This window comes from Schistocerca cancellata, chromosome 3 (assembly GCF_023864275.1).
Source record: "Schistocerca cancellata isolate TAMUIC-IGC-003103 chromosome 3, iqSchCanc2.1, whole genome shotgun sequence".
NCBI lineage: Eukaryota > Metazoa > Arthropoda > Insecta > Orthoptera > Acrididae > Schistocerca > Schistocerca cancellata.
In genome coordinates this window covers 490,681,393-490,699,510 of record NC_064628.1, presented here as the reverse complement: position 1 = coordinate 490,699,510, position 18,118 = coordinate 490,681,393, and the positions used below count along the sequence as shown (strand labels likewise).

The 18,118-nt window shown below is 43.2% G+C and overlaps 1 protein-coding gene across 1 annotated transcript in view; it reads left to right on the top strand.

Annotated features, from left to right (window-relative positions):
• Positions 1 to 17,516, top strand: part of LOC126176377 (zygotic gap protein knirps-like) — a 394,505-nt gene extending 376,989 nt beyond the window's left edge. The window contains exon 3 of the mRNA XM_049923534.1: positions 16,383 to 17,516. Coding sequence (XP_049779491.1) covers positions 16,383 to 17,516 — 1,134 coding nt within the window. The remainder of the gene's footprint in view (positions 1 to 16,382) is intronic.
• The last annotated feature ends 602 nt before the right edge of the window (positions 17,517 to 18,118 follow it).

Here is an 18,118-nt window from a genome sequence, read left to right as displayed (position 1 = left end):
TGGGAAAAAAAAAATTCCGTCGAAAGCATAACTGGTTGACGTGAAATGGATCATCAACATGTACCATGGCAATGGCCTTCTATGGATGGCTCCTGTCTTACAGATTTGAATAGTCAGAATGGACATCTGGGAAGATTGGGAGAAACGTTTACATCTTCCTCCGCTAAAAGGAATCTAGTTTTTAAGCTCTGATTTATAACTATGGAAATGGATTTTTCGAGTCTGATTCTGTCCAAATGCTAGCAATATCGAAGTACATTTCAGAAACCAGTATAAGATGTATATGATGCAGAAGACTGTAGATTTAATGTTACATTTGTTAATCATGCAAGGGAGTACCGTACACAGTATCGCTGTACTTAAATAGGTCTGACAATCGTTTCAGACATACGTCTGAATCCAATGCACCATAGGATAACTGGGTATTTTTTCCTCATAGGCAAATTATATTTAGAAATTAGAATGGAGTCTATATGGATGTATATGGCATTTAAAACTCTAGTTTTAACGACAGATTTGTTGATGATGGGAGGGGGCACCACACATAATATCACTGTTCTTAAACAGCCCTGACAGAAGTTTTGAGATTAAATTACATGCATCTCATTCCTCTGCACTGCTGTGTTACTGGGTATTTTTTTCTTCTTAAGCAAATTACCTTTCTAAATCTGAAGGGGATGTATGTGCATGTATATGGCATGGAAGATGGTAGTTTTAATGGAACATTTGATAGTGAATGGAGGGAGTACCATGCACAGATTCACTGTACATAAATACCACTGACTGGCGTTTGAAAATTATACGACTGTATTTCACAAATTATTGCTTCTTGTATGCTTTGAATTCCACATTTCTTGCATGAAAAATCTGTTGCAGTAGGAATACCATATTACAGTGAACTTTAGTTGACCTTAGAATGACTGACTGACGAAAATCTCGAAGAGAACATCTGTATCTCAGTGCTCTCACTATCTTAAGCAAAGCAGTATCACAGATCTACTTTACTCCACTGCAGCACGTACCACATCCTGCAGACTGTGTGAGCTGAAGTCACTTTGTTGCTTTAGAAATAATTCCTGTTATGGCACTCAAGCTGTTAATTTTAACATAGCAACCCCAAGCGCAATAAAATGCAGAGACAGAATGTGTCGTACTTAGCCGTCAACTGCTCCTTGATATACATCTTAGTTTGCTGCACAGTTTACTTCACTGTATTTGAACGAACCCCACCTTCGTACCTCACTATACATTCTTAATTTCCACTATGACTTTGAGGTCATTGTCAGCTACTGTCATAGATCAAGACTCATGGACCCGTTTATGGCTAAACTATACGTACTATTCAACAGTAACATCGATTCGACAGTTCAACATTACATGATTGGTCTCTACCAGTCTGCAGAACCCACATCTGTTTGTGTTACATGAGGATCTCCGAAGCTAAAGCATTATGTGGACGCCATTAGGATCATACAGGTTAGCCTACCCCCCTAGAATATGTGACAGAAAAAATGTCTCTGGAAAAGTCAATGTAGTTCTCCCAGGAACATAAGTGTGATTTGGGGTATATACGGAAGTATATACGTGATTTTTTACTCGGTCACAGTTTGAGATTGGGATAGATGGGTAATCGATAATACTGGTGCTATATAACCTCCACCGTGCACTTAACAGCTACTTGCTGCATATTTATTTTATTTGTGACACGTTTATATTTAGTCAAGCTGTCTGCTAGTACAAAGGAACACCTGTGGTGGAACTGGTAATTGACCTGAACGTAACTAATTGGTTGGTTGGATTGTGGGGTTGAAGGGACCTGACTCCAAAGGTCATCGGTCCCTGTAACAAAATCTATTGCACATTAACAAGACTAGAAATCCTGTACACTACCATTGGAAGTGTTAGCTACGATAAAATGCTTAGCAGTATGCATCTGGAGCGAAGTGAAGTAGAATGCCTATTCTGGGAGCAGATTCACTTGTTATAATCTTAAGGGAAGCTATCCAGACACTAAGAATTGACAATCTGGTGAGAATGACAGGCTCAAAGACACGTGCATGGATTTTTTTGGTAAGGGGGGGGGGGGTGAGGAGGCTGAGATCCGCCCACCAAGATGTGACAGTGTAGAAGGCCAGTGACGGCAAATTCCAACGCTATGTCACCTCGAGACTGTTTCATAACAATTAGGATTGAGGAGTAAGACATACTAAGAGTATTACTGTTCCTCAAGGAAACATTGACATTTATTTGGTCTAGCTTGTACTTGTTGGTTAGTTGGCTCTCGATGTATGATCGTTGGATAACTCTGTAAGTACTGAGTTCGCTTCTAAATAAATAACTAGCGCTATGCATATGCATACTAGCCATGTCTATATTCTCTGCCCTAGACGGAATACAGTATCACAGTCACTGCACTGTCCAACAACACATGGGGCTACAAATTGAGCAATGCTGTGATTAAGTTGAGAATCTCCCCCTACACTTGCAGCAGATCTGTATCATGTGAGGAGGTGTGAGGCTGCCGCACCGATGTAAATGATTCAATGGAAGCTCTGTGATAATGTTAGATTTACATTATGGAGGTATGCTCCAGTTGAAAAAGGGCGATGTGTATCTCACGAAATACTGTGCTATCTGCGAAGTCTCTGACACCATTACACTGTCGTGTTTCTATCATAGTGATCATAGGAATACGATAAAGGAGATTAAGACAAGTACAGGGGAATTACTGTAGACAATCATTCGATATTGATGAATTTTTCGTGTTGTGTTTCTGAATTTCTTTTACATATAATCTGCTTGGTTTTGACTTTCCTCCTGTACGTTGATGTACTAATTTTTTCGTTGTGATAGCTCTTTACCTAGTCAGTGAGGGGAAAGGATTAGACAGTTTTCCAACTAATGGAATAGCAGTATTGGAACACGATAGGATTTCGAGAGAATTGTTGGCAGGTGTCTGTAACTTGGGAACCGGGAGGAGGAGGGGAGAGGGTATAATACTAGCCTTCTGTGAAACAAGGTCTTACCCTCTGAGAGGATTTTGAATTTTGACTGTGCGTGTGTCTAATGGGTAAGGGTATCGGACTATAATATATGTTGTTGGAGTTACTTTCATTAATACTTCCCTTTGAATAGCACACAAAATACAAACTGACACTGGGCGATCTGAGCTGTGTGTAGCAGCAAATTTGCACCAGTCTCACACTTAAAAAAAAATTATATAAATAAAAAAAAACTTTACTCAAGATCATTACTTAAACCAATACTGAAACGTTACTGCATGAAGTGCAGAACTAAATTTGGACATGTGGGGCTTCTATCTTAGCTGACATGTAAAACACAAATAAAGATAAATACGAGGGTTGTCGAGAAAGTAAGTTCCGATCGGTCACGAAATGGACACCAGAGTGAAAACCTGATGAAGATTTGTACAGATGTGTTGGGTAGTGTCTGTAGTATGACCATCGATCGCATCTAGACGATATTTTCAGTTATGAGCGCACAGTGAGCGAGTAAAGGTGCCTAGGAGGACGATGTCTTCCGCCGAGTAGGAGGGCCTGCTGCGAGGCTTCGCCTTAATGAATGCAGCCCATCTAACACAACTGCCACGCACTTCCTTCTTCATGGCAATTCTCAGCCGCACTCTGCAGGGGTAGTGAACATGCTCCTGCAACCTTTCCGATGAGTGTCATCTCTGTTCACATGAAACACTGGATATGAAGACAACACTTGGGCGTAGAGAATTATTGGAATGTGCAGGCGGCTGCCTTCTATGAGGATGGTGTTGGAAATTTGGTATAACGCTCCGACAAATGGCTAAGTCGGAGTAGCGACTATATCTGGAAAGTGCAGCTAATTCTTGAAATAAAATGTTTCTGATTTACACTGTGGTTTCCATATAGCGATCGATCAGAGCTTACTTTGTGGAAAACTCTCATAATATAATGATTACACTGTTCATATTCCACTTTATATATATACATACATATATATATCATAGCACCAATAATAGTTCAATTACCTTTCTAATATGTGAAGAATATGATGGGGACCCATGAACTAGTATAGTGTCACTATTTCAGTAAAAAAGACTAATTCATACAAAGCTAATCCTTAACTTCACTTGGAATAGTTTATATTTTACTTTGCAAGGCAAAATATTCAACACTAAGCTCAATTAACTTAAAAAAAGTGAATCATTCATGATAGTAATCAAGACTACGCTGTGTTTAAAATTAACTTAACTAATTTGCCTTTTTAATCACATGTGAAACAGGTATTTTAGACAATTACATTTACACAGTCTGGCACTGTATTCCAGCAAAAAACTATAATTTGCAATAAACTAAAAGTACTTAAGCAAAATCTTATCTGAATTCACTTTTGTAGTTTTAACTTTAACTTTTGATACTCCTTTCACATTTTAGAAACAAAAAGAAACCACTCTAGAACACTTGAAAGCAATAATAGTTCATTTAAAACAGGATACTCGGTTTTAGTAGCACGTAGGAGAGAACCCTGCATAGGTTCATGATCAGGATAGAAGATACGGTTCTGAGCACAGATTTATAACATTTGGATTATTATTAAAACCACTCACATAAATTAACTGGTCCATGCCCATGCGACGTACCAGATATTAAGCTGATAAGAACAGCTCTTTTTACCTGATGACAGAATACTTAGAGGAAATATAGCCTACGCCATTGCACAACATTGCGCAACACATAATGACACTTCAGAGTCATGAAAACACGTGTATGTTCCGGTATCTTCTTTGAAAATAACTCGTATAAAAGGGAGAAATCTACATTTCACATGAGAAACTCGAGGAGTGTGGACAATAAAATCCCCCTTTCGGCTAGGTTAGAGTGGATTTTTTTAAAAGCGGAGTTAATGTCATGGGATATGAGGGGCGGAGAGGGGGAGGGGGGTTGCAGTTAAAATTCTACGTGTTGCCCGCAGCTGTGGGTACAAATGCCGCAGGCGACGCTCGCAGTGAATAGTGGACTAACTAGCATGCTGGTTCGCCGGCGACAGTAGCGGACATGTGTCTTGAGTATGTTCTCCAACTTTTATGTCGAAATTTGAGAAGATGCAATATGGTTAGCGTTTGCACTGGACATTATTCCCCCCACATAAACTGATGGGTTGACTGCTGGGTGGTCACAGTGACACTCTCTCTGGCATCTGAGCGTCTGGTAGAGCAGGTGGGTGGATATCGAGAGATGGGCGTGAAGCAGCTACAGCCGGTGTGGCCAAAGCGCAGGCAGTCCTCTAGTCCTCTGCCAGCTCTTGGCACTCCTGCAGTTGTTGGACAGCATGCGTTTTGCTATAGCGGATGTGTGTGCTTGGAAAGTTATTTCGCCAGATTTGTTTAGTGTAACGTCGAAGCGTTGGGGTAGTGGTGATTAGAACAGCACTTGAGGAGGGTGCTTGTGTTCTGAAACATCGGTGCATGCGCTACCTTACATACAGGGGGAGTCACATTTTATTTCGTGAACGGCTACACTTATTTAAACATTTTCAACAAACGTTACGTCGGCAAGGGGCATGTATGTTTTTCTTCGGTTAATTTTTTTAGCGCTGGTATCAACTGAGATATTAAAGTAAGTACGTCTTCTTTAAATGAAACCGTATACTTTTTATAACTGCATTCGATAGCTCTTGATAAGGCAATTACAGTGATATGGCGTTTTTTATGTTGACACTAAAACGTAATATAAAAACTGTTCGAGATATATCGTGGAATGTGACATTACGAAGGCTGGAATCGGCATTTTCGGTGTAAACACTGCTGAACAGGCGTCTTGGACCAGGCTGCTTTGTTGTACACCGTAAGGTAGGCTGTGAGAATAAAGCGTAATTTCCCCTTGAACCAACTTACGACACAGATGATCGTTCACCTATGAATGCTGTTTATGGAAGTAGGTCATAGGCTAGATTCTGGCGTTTGCGAAAATGCGTAGGAAAACTATTTAACGTTTGACTATCTTCCCAGATTTACCTGAGTTGTAACAGAGAAATCAGATGTTCATTTTTCAGAAATATAGAGGTCTTAAACGCTGCAAAAAGCAACTACTGTATTAAATATCTAAATATTAGAAGGAAGATTTGATCTTTACCTGCACCTGGCTGTATGCTTCTTAGAATTAAAATACATACTGTTGGACAACTGTCTCTACCTACACTGCTTTAAATTCTATCATATGGGATACATTTCTTGACCTAAAAATTTTATTAAAAATACTGCAAAATAAACATTCTTCCAAAAAAATTATTCTTTATCCAAGCATGTGTTCAGACTCTTGACCATGGACTGAAAGGCACATTTGTAATCGCCTTTCGAAAGAACGTGAACAGATGAAATCACAGTGGATGGTACGGTAGATCGTGCACGCCGATTTGACGACACACATCGTCTAGTGTAGTTGGGGCTCCGTCATAAGCTGCATCAGTGAGTGCTCCCCAAAGGAAGAAATCAAGAGGAGTCAAATCAGAGGACCTCGCAGGCCATTCGGCAACAGAATTACGTCTTATCCAACGCCGGGGAAAGTTCTCATTCAGTATTTGCATCACAGCACATGACGAGTGAGCTGGACAACCGTCGTTTTGCACCCACATTCACTGTCGAGTATCCAGTGGTTCCTCTTTTAGAAAGAACCAGCTGAATGTTCGTCAGAAGGTGTGTGTACGAATGTCCATTACTCGTAAGACGCCTGAGATGAATTAAGATCCCACAACCACAGTGTAATTACATTGGCAAACCACACCATACGTTTACGCTTCCAAGATCGTCGATGCTGCACCTGATGATACCAACGTGTATTTTCAGCTGCCCAGTGGTGCATGTTACGCAAATTTACATTAGTGTGGTTAATAAACATTGCTTCATCGGTAAAGAGCACACACTGAAAAAACGTCCGGTCGTCTCTCAGTTGCTGAAGGGCAAACCAATGAATTTATGTATCACGTTCGAAATTACGATCGTCGCGTACCTGATGTGGTGAAAGATGTCAGGGGTGGAAATTCCGTCGATGCAAGATGCGAATCACACCCGTCTGGCTGATTCTACGTCCCTTAGGAATACGTCTCGTACCACTGTGAGGATTTATTAAGGTCGTAGCCAGAACAGCTTCTTCATATTCTCTGTCAGTTTCAGTCTACTTTCTTGTCCTGTCCGCACTAGCGTCTTAATAATTCGTGTAATTGTCTGGCGCATCGATCACTGGCGATCAGGATAGGTAGCCCTATAACGCTGTACTGCTTTTAAGGCATTTCTTTTACATTTACCATATAAAAGTAGTAATACTCAGCTTCTCTTCATTGGTGCACATGTCTTCGTGCAAATGTTTTCATGCAACGAATGTTGAAGCAGAAATGAGGGGTGTGCAGTACAGACTAGTAAACAGGCAAATGTGTTGAGATTCTGGCGGCCGAAGTGGCCGAGCGGTTCTAGGCGCTACAGTCTAGAACCGCGCGACCAGTACGGTCGCAGGTTCGAATCCTGACTCGGGCATGGATGTGTGTGATGTCCTTAGGTTAGTTAGGTTTAAGTAGTTCTAAGTTCTAGGGGACTGATGACCTCAGAAGTTAAGTTCCATAGTGTTCAGAGCCATTTTAACATTTTTTGTTGACATTCTGATACAGCACTGCACGAGAGCTCTGCGTGGCGGTGTTTGCACCGCTAATGCCGAATCTAGCCGTCATGGTCTCAAATTCTAGGACATTTTTCAATTTATTTACAATTGGTTTCAACGTGAACATTAACAAACGCTATAAAGTTTTATCTAAAAACTGCTCTTGCTTCGATATCTCCGTTGATACCAGCGCTAAAAGCATTAACAAACAAAAAATACGTGCACCTCAACACTTTAATTTTTGCCGGAAACGTGTTTCGATATGTGTAGCCATTCACGAAATAAAAGGGGTTTACGTCTTATGTTACTCACCGTGTATATTTAGCGCTATGGTGAGTATTGTTTTTTTTCGAAATTCAATTGCTTGATTTGCAAAATGTATGTATTTTCTCATGCATGTGTTGTATTATGATCCGTTTTTTATGAGTGGTGGTTTTTGTCACGACAATTTCGATATGTAATTTGAGCAGTGAAGCATTTCCTGTCACTTGTAGTATCTTGTATTGAAGCATGATCTGCGTGTATTTGAAGAACCAGTGCTGTAGGATATTTGTCAGTTCAGTTTCGAGTGGTATGTAACTTTTTAATGGATGGTCTATAAGTTTTCCCTGCCAAGTGGGTGAGGGAGGAGTGCTGCGTTCCTCTCAATTTCGAATCTCTCCCCACTGGTGGCAGTGCTGCATGGAGCCTAGGGGTGATGGATGCCTCCTGCAGACGACAGATGGCGCACACAGCAGCGCAAGTGTGGTTTTGTTTTTCACCAGGTATGTTTGGGTTGGTGAGTGACTTAATGGAGCTGTTTGTACATGCAAAATAGTCAAACAGTTTGATGAGATATTTCCCACCAAATATGCATATGAGCTGTAGCAATCAATTCAGTCGAGTCGATCAGTCAAAGGTATGTCAATATTTCCAGAAGGTGGTGGGAAACCAAGAGATTAAGGAATCGAGGCAGTAAACGAATTTGACCAAACTGAACCAGTATCCAACAACTGGTAAGAGTGGAACTTCCGTAACTATAGTTGCACAGGGTTTACAGGAGGAGAAGGGAGGGTGGGGATGGATGAAGCCTGGGGATTTCCCAGAGGGGAAAAGTGGCTCAGGGCTGAACTGGGTAGGGGCTGACAAAAAACAAAAAAGAGCTCCAGGATTCAGATCCCTTTTCCCGTAGGGACATAAATCAATTATCAAAACAGTAGGTTAAGGGGAGGGGTGTAGGGATAATTGGCTGTTGAATGTACGCTTGCCCGTGAATATGAGAACTTGCACAAATAATGTATAACTTCCTTTACCCCACTACTTACCAGGGGCCAAGATTACCTGCTAGATCATCAGCCATGGAGCCTGTCCATTGGAAGAGCTTGCCAAGAGCTTTGGTGAAGAGTTCGCGAAGTGTTTACACATTCGCTCCTTTAAGAACATTAAATTGTGGTGGAAAACAGCAACTTGTTTGATTTCAACCTATTTCTTCGGTCCGCTAACCGCCTTTCCTGTTTCAGCTATGGAATTGATTGCTCTGAGCTGTGGCACTACATATTACGATTACTGCGCCACCTCTTAGCACATTTTTCGAACTATCTCGAACTACTGTACAACTTCTGTGTAACATTGATACAGCATTCACTACAAGCATATACCATTTGTTGACTCGTTTATCGATCTTAGTTTTCGAGATATTTAGTTTTGAATCAGGAACTCCTTCGCTGGGCCCCCTTTGTGACTACCGTCTCGTTTCTGTACAAGTTTCTGTTCAGCCATTCACTTCCTGTATTTTATCCCTATTACCTTCAGACATAGCCATGGGGGACTGAAGATTAGTCAGGAAGAATCAGTACGCAAAGAAGTGGGATACGAAGTACTAAGGAATGATGAGACATGCTTGAAGGTCTCTAAACCTGTAGATACAGCAATAAGAAATAGGTCAGTAGGCAGTAAAGTTCAAGAGGAATGGACATCTCTAAAAAGGACGATCACAGAAGTTGGAAAGAGGAACACACGTAAAAAGAAGGTAACTGCGAAGAAATCTTGGATAACAGAAGAAATACTGCAGTTGATCGATGAAAGAAGAAAGCACAAAAATGTCAAGGGAAATTAAGGAATACTGAAATACACTTATATTGATATGGTGTCTGTTCTTTCGGACATGTCCGAAAAAACAGACATCATTAATGACCTGCAGCAGTATAGAACGAAATTAGAATTATATTAACACATTCAGCTGCTAACTGGCGTTGATATACATCAACGGGTACAGGTGAAAATGTGTGCCCCGATCGAGACTCGAACCCGGGATCTCCTGCTTACATAGCAGACACTCTATCCATCTGAGCCACCGAGGGCACAGAGGATAGTGCTACTGCAGGGACTATCTCGCGCACGCCTCCCGCGAGACCCACATTCTCACCTTGTATGTCCACAGACTATGAGTGTGTTGGGTGGGACCATACGAATGTAGTGTGTGAACATACAAGATGAGAATGTGAGTCTCGCGGGAGACGTGCGCGGGATAGTCCCTGCAGTCGCGCTATCCACTGTGGCCTCGGTGCCTCAGATAGATAGAGCGTCTGCCATGTAAGCACGAGATCCTGGGTTCAAGTCCCGATCGGGGCACACCTTTTCACCTGTCCCCGTTGATAAATGTCAACGCCTGTTAGAAGCTGAGGGTATTAATATAATTCGAATTTAGTACAGAAATACAAGTCGCTCGGGAATGAAATAAATTGGAAGTGCAGGAAAGCTAAGAAGAAATGGCCGCATGAAAGATGTGAAGAAATCGAAAAAGAAATGATTGTCGGAAAGACTGACTTAGCGTAAATGAAAATCAAAACAGCCTTCGGTGAAACAAAGAGCGAGAGTGATAACATTAAGAATGCAATGGGAATTCCACTGTTAAATCCAAAGGAGAGAGCGGTTAGGCGGAAAGAGTACATTGAAGGCCTCTATGAGGGGGAAAATTTGTTTGATGTGATAGAAGAAGGAACATGAGTCGATTTAAAAGAGATAGGGGAGCCAGTACTAGAAGCAGAGTTCAAGAGAGCTTTGGTGGAATTAAGATCAAATAAGGCAGAAGCGATATATAACATTTCATAAGACATTTTAATATCGTTGGGAGAAGTGGTAGTGAAACGACTAAATGACTATTCACGTTAGTGTGTCGAGTGTATGAGTCCGGGGGAATACTATCTGACTATCGGAAAAATATTTTCCACACAGTTCCTAAGACTGCAGGAGCTGACAAGTGTGAGAATTACCACACAATCAGCTCAACAACTCATGCATACAAGTTGCTGACAAGAATAATATACAGAAGTTCAAATGGTTCAAATGGCTCTGAGCACTATGGGACTCAACTTCTAAGGTCATCAGTCCCCTAGAACTTAGAACTACTTAAACCTATTTAACCTAAGGACACCACACACACCCACGCCCGAGGCAGGACTCGAACCTGCGACCGTAGCACTCTCGCCGTTCTAGACTGTAGCGCCTAGAACCGCTCGGCCACTGAGGGCCGGCAATATACAGAAGAATGGAAAAGAAAATTTAGGATGAGTTAGATGACGAACAGTTTGGCTTTAGGAAGGGTAAAGGCACGAGAGAGGCAGTTCTGACCTTGCGGTTGATAATGGAAGCAAGACTAAAGACAAATCAAGACACGTTCATAGTATTTGTCGACCTGGATAAAGTGTTCGACAATGTAAAATGCTGCAAGAAGTTGGAAATTCTGAGAAAAATAGGGGAGGTTGTAGGGAGAGACGTAATATACAATATGTACAGGAGCCAAGAGGGAATGATAAGAGTGGACGACCAAGAACGAAGTGTTCGGATTAAAAAGGGTATAAGATAGGAATGTAGTCTTCGCTTCTACTTTTCAATCTGTACGTCGAAGAAGCAATGACTGAAATAAATAAAGGTTCAGGAGTGGAATTGAAATGCAATGTGAAGGGATAACTATGATACGATTCGCTGATTACATTGCTATCCTGAGAGAAACTGAAGACGAATTACATGACCTGTTGAATGGACTAGACAGTCTAATGAGTACGGAATATGTACTCAGAATAACTCGAAGAAAGACGAATGTAATGAGAACTAGCAGAAATGAGAACAACAAGAAACTTAACAACAGGGCTGACGGTCACGAAGTAAATGAATTTAAGGAATTCTGCTACCTAGGCAGTAAAATAGTCAGTGACAGAAGGAGCAAGGAGGACATCAAAAGCAGACTAGCACTGGCAAAAATGACATTCTGGCCAAGGGAAGTCTACTAATATTTAACATAAGGCTTAGTTTGCGGATGAAATTCTGAGAATGTACGTTTGGAAAATAGCATTGTGCGGTACTGAAACATGGAACAGAAGAGAATCAAAGCATTTGAAATGTGGTGTTACAGAGGAATGCCGAAAATTGGTTGGACTGAGAAGGTAAGAAATGACGAGGTTCTGCCCAGAATCAGAGAGGAAATGAATATTTTGAAAACACTGAGAAGGAGAGGGGACAGGATGACAGGACATCTGTTACGACTTCAAGGAATGACTTCAATGATACTAGAGGACTTTGTGGAGGGGAAAAATTGTAGAAGAAGACACAGGTTGGAATACATCCAGCAAATAATTAAGGACGTAGGTTAGAAGTGCTACTGTATTATGAAGAGGTTGGCACAGGCCGCATCAAACCAGTCAGAAGACTGATGCACTTAACATTGTCAAAAGCTTTCCTTGGATGTGAAGTTGCTATAAACGCAGGGTTGACTTTCTTCAGGCTATCTTATAAGTCGTCGGGCCAATATTGTCACGTCTGATTCCACTCTTCTACGGAATGCAAACTGATCACACAAGAGGTTCGCTTCAGGCAGACTGTCCCTTTTTCGGTAATTAATTCGTGTTAATTTTTTGTAGCCATGATTTGTTAAACAACTGTCAGGTACCTATTTTCTTTGGGAAAGGTATTATCACAATGTTCTTGAAGGCTGTTGGTATTTCATCTGTCTCATTATATTCCACTTTCTTTACCATAACAGAGGTATCACATTTATTTTCTTTACGTAGGTCTGCTATATATTCCTTCCATCACTAAGGCTTTCCTTATACCCTTAGTACTGGCCTGCCGACAGAGCTCTTGATTTCCATATAAATGCATGTCCTTGCTCCAAAGTTTTCTTTAATTTTCCTATATCATACGTCTATCTTCACCATATACATGCAGCAATGGATTTGCGTTTCTCTTCTAGCTAACCTTCCTTTGCCATTTTGCTCTTCCTGTTAGTCTAATTTTTAGACGTCTGTTTTCACTTTTGCCTAATCTGTTACCTGCATTATCCGCATTTCTACATTTTTTTCTTTCAACTGTTACATTCAGTATCTCGCGTAGTACAATGCCTTTTCGCCTACTTGATGCTCCGCAAGTTTCACCCATTTCGCAAAGCTATGCAATCAAGTTCTATTGTATTCCTTTCTCCTGTTCCAGTCAACAGTTGCCTAGTGTTTCCTTTAAAACTGACTACAACCTATGATTCTTTTATCTTTTCTTGGTCCCACTCCTTAATTTCCTACCTTTCTACAATATTTTGAGTTTTAAGGTACAGTTCATAACCAACGAATTACGGTCACAGTATTCATCTGCTCCAGGATATGTTTTACAGTTTAAAATCTGGTTCCTATATCTATTTCACCATTTTATAAACTACCTAAAACTTTCCGGTGTCTCCAGAACTCTTCACATATTTAATAATATCTATTTAGTCTTGCACAAAGTGTTTACAATGATTAAACTGTCCTCTGTGCGAAATTCTACCAGCTGGCTTCCTCTTTCGTTTCATTCCCCCAGTCCATCTTCTATTAGGTTTGTGTCTCTTTCTTTTCCTACTATAGAATTCCAATTGCCAGTTACAATTAAATATTGGTTCGATAATTTGAATTATTTCTTTTATTTAATTATAGATTCCTTCAAACTCTTCGTCGTCTGCGGAAATGGAAACCTTATAAATTCTTAATGCTGTGCTATGTGTTGGGTTGGCATCTGCATTGGCCTGGAGAAGCGGTAACTATGCTGTTGATAGTATGTGATGCCTTTCCCTACTCCCCTCTAATTTCTGTATGCATTTGAGTTGATAAACCTGTATTGTTATGGTCAGAGATCCTGTATTCCTGACAGCGCACTTCACTAATTCCATTTGTGCCTAATTTCAATTTCTCTTTTTAAATTCTCTGATCTACCAATCCTATTAAAGGAACTAACACTCCATGCTCTGACCCTCAGATTTGTAGATTTTTGCTCCTTTTTTCTGGTGACGTCCTCCAGAGCTGTCTCCGCCTGCTGATTAGAATTCGTGACTATTAACCTCTGGAAAGTAATGCTTCGTAATGGATGTAATGGATGTCACAAACAGTCATTTGAGACAAATGGTTCGAGATACACTATAGTGTACATTCAATAGAAATCGACTGTAGTGTGAATGTGTTACCAATCTTCTAGCGCTCCAACGTCAATGCTTGCTTCATATTCTAGAGTTGGAAGATCCCGCAATACGATGCTGGACAAAGTCATTGTGGATCTGATTTGCTTTTATGTTATGGGCTGTCAAATCTGTATCTGTGACAAGGGATTCTTCACTGCGCTGTTGTGTTCGTGTTGTTACAGAAGAAAGTATAGTCAGGAACCTGGCGCAGACATAAAGGCCTTTCCTCTTGAGTACCGTGGTGGAGCCACCTACCTTCATGTCTCCGTCCAATCTACGTATCCTCATTAATAATGCGTGATATTCACACTCCGTGACGGATTCCAGCGAGGTTATGGATGTAACCTACTGCTTTAGAACAGTGTCTGCTAATAAAGAACCAGAACGTGGTCTGATATTCAAGAACCATGCGACATCATCTCTCTCTTTCGCTGGCCAGTCAAGCAATGGGAATGAAAATTTGTTTCACTATCAACATCGTAAGTGCCTAATGTAGTATGACGAACAAAACTAATCCTAGCAGTTATTTTCGAAGATTTTGACACTCTCATTGTATGCTTCTTATTAATTTTAACAGCCATGATTTCAATAAATTGTCTGGGGAACCAATTATAGCGCATTACTGGCGGATTATATTACGATCAAGACTAACTAAATATGTAATAAATAATACAGATCGATGAGTCCCCTTATATTTTGTCCCTAGAACCACTCGCAAACTTCATGTTTACGCTTTTAGGTACAATTTTCACCTCGTGGTGTTTACTGCAAATTCTGAGCTTGATGCTGTTATGGATTTGCGTTTTCTTCTGTTGCCGGTTCAGCTGCTTCAATTGCGTCGAACGGGTTTCTGGTCGCTACTTCCGGTTCCGCTGCTTCTATTGTGTCGATTGGGTTGGTGGTCGCTAATTCAGGTGCGGCGGTGGCGGTGATGTGTTTTGATCGTTACTTCTTGAGCGTTTTAACGAATCGACCATGGGTGGCAGCTGGCGTCTACTGACTCTCAGGAGAAGCACAGTTTGGATCGCTCCTTTCGCATTGTTTCTTGCTGCAGGTGCAGTGCAGTGACATTCCGTATCTTATTCAGAAGAAAAGTACGTATACACAGCCGTTCCGTAGTCCGAGTCCTTTGCCTAAGCTGTGATACGCGATGTTCCTTTTGCGACAGCCATATTCATCAACGACTGAGTAGCCGGTGGGACCGCCGGCGGGATATATTCCTGTTGCCGCAGTCATAGTCGTCATTGGTGTAGCTGGATGCGGCCACTGACGGGGAGAATTTCTGTTGCCGCAACCACAGTTTTCATTGATGGGGTCACTAATGGTTCCGCCGGTGGGGCGTGTTCCTGTTGTCATAGTCATAGTCATCATTTATATGTATAGTGTCTGACACCATGGCTCTGAGCACTATGGGACTTCTGAGGTCATCAGTTCCCTAGAACTTAGAACTACTTAAACCTAACTAACCTAAGGACATCACGAACATGCATGCCCAAGCCAGGATTCGAACCTGCGACCGTAGCAGTCGCGCGGTTCTGGACTGAAGCGCCTAGAACCGCTCGACCACTCTGGCTGGCTGACACCATTTGTTTTTGATCCCGTAGCTGAAGTTGAAATTCCGACGGTAGCCGCAATCGGGCACTGAAATAAATTCGATGGTGCGAAATAAAAAATTTATGCCGGACCGGATTTTCCGCTTTACGCTAGAACTTCCATTAGCCGCTTCGGCTATCTGAACACGCTTCCCAAATTGTTACACTACATGCGAAGCATCCCCTGTCCATTACCCTCATTGCTCGCAGCCTGATTCTCGCAAGATGTCAGATGAAGAGTTTATCTGCACTTAACGATCATTAATTACCCTCAAGGAGCACATACTCGTATTTCACTTGTGTAGTGTCGACTCTTTCGGACATGTATGTAGTGTACGGTGAGTTGGGTATATGGGTCGGACCTGAAGCATGCTTGGGTAGTCGAAGTAGTCAAGGTCTCTCGTGTACAAGTGAAAAATAGGGGTTTGAGTCCTGGCTGGTACAAATTTTTACTTGTCACCACTGAATTTGCCAGAATTTCAATTCCGTCGTCACGGATAAGGTTTCCGATGAGGCTATCAGCGGGGCACGTTGCTATTGCCATAGCCATAGTCGTAATAACGAGTTCGTTGACAGGGCATGTTCCGCTTGCCATACCCATAGTTCTCATTGGTGGAGTTGTCAATGAGAAACGCGCTCTAGCCTATGCGCAATTAATAGACGCTAACTCGAATTTCGCTTTGTTTCTGTTCACAGTCTTTCTTCGGCCGGACGTACAATAACCTCGGTTCTATCTCCGAGTGCAAGAACAACGGGGAGTGCGTGATCAACAAGAAGAACCGGACGTCGTGCAAGGCGTGTCGCCTGCGGAAGTGCCTGCTGGTGGGCATGTCCAAGAGCGGCTCCCGCTACGGCCGGCGCTCCAACTGGTTCAAGCTGCACTGCCTGATGCAGGAGCAGCGCCAGCAGCAGGATCACCAGCAGCTGCCGCTGCCGCCGCCGCCGCCGCTGCCGCACCCTCTGGAGCCTCCGGGGCCCGCCAGCTCCCTGGGCAAGGCCAAGCCCCTCCTGTGGGCAGACGCTTCGCGGATGAGGCACGCCGCCGACGCCGACAACAACAACGTATTTCCGGACAAGCAGCACCAGAGGGACACGACGCCGTCGCCAGCTCCGTTGCCACTGAGGGGTTTCGCTCACGCGCAGCAGCAGGGCGGTTTCGGGTCTCAGGACACGGCGGCGGCGGCGGCGGCGGCGCTGTGGGCGGCGAGGAGCTCGCTGCTCGTGCCTCCGCCCTTCGCCCTGCCCTTCCTGGCGCCGCCCTTCCAGCAGACGTCGGCGGCTGCGGGGGGTGGGGGCGTTGCCGCCGCAGCTGCCGCCGCAGCCTTCTACCACGCGCCGTCGCCTCACCGCAACTTCTTCCTCCCCTTCGTGCAGTCCCTGCAGCCCCCCAGGCCCGTGCAACACCAGCGACACCCGGCCCCCCTGGCACTCGAGGCCAGGCTGTCGTCGCCGTCTTCTTGCTCCTCGGCGACGTCGTCTCCCCCACCGCCTAACGCGAGGCACAAGGCGCCTCTCAACCGGCAGCAGGAAGGCGAGAAGTCCGCAGTGGCGCTGTTGTCGCTGGGTCCCGTCCAGGAGCAGCCCATCGACCTGTCAGTGAAGGGCGACGAGAAGGGCGAAGGCTCGACCAGGTCGTGCAGCTCCGGATCCTCGTCCCCTGCCAGTGGTGGTGCGGCGGTAGCACAGGACTGTGGCAGCGACGCTGCCTTCTCTGGCGCAGAAGACAGCAACAGCAAGGCGACGGAGAGTGAAGACAGCGCCGCCGACGCTGCAGCGTCACAGACGCCGGCCGCGAGGACGACGCCACTCGACCTTACGACCAGGTCTTGACACGAGACCCGAGTGTCAATCTTACACATTATTGCTCCACTACACACGCTGACGGTCGTTTGTATTCACTGGGAGAATATGAATACAGGGAACAACCGAGAGTAGCCGGACACCAGCCTAAGACGACATTATACCTTTTCAACTGACTATGAAGTATACAACACAGGCTCGCATACAACTTCCTTTCTCGCAGATACAGCATACTACCTACTTTCACAAGCCGCGATATGGCCGCGAATCGAACAATGATCCAGAAAGCGTAGAATATATTTCTTTATTCCATCTGTGATAGAGCTCAGCATCGTCGCACTACGATGCTGAGCTGATTTTATGTTTCCCTTTTGACGATGCCACTATGGCTCCATTATACTAGGAACTGTTTTTAAAACATTTCTGAAGATTGCTGACCGAAACCTGTAGTCTGAGGTCCGAACAAGTTTGTGATCACACACGAAAATAAAGTAATTTTTTCTCCACTTCCAAATTGTTACTGAACTTTTCCTGAGGAATAAAAGAATAATTCTTCTCATACAGTGTCCTTTCGAGTCTTTCGCGACGGCATACACGAATAAAACGTTCTCGGTTTTCCAGCCGCGTCAGTT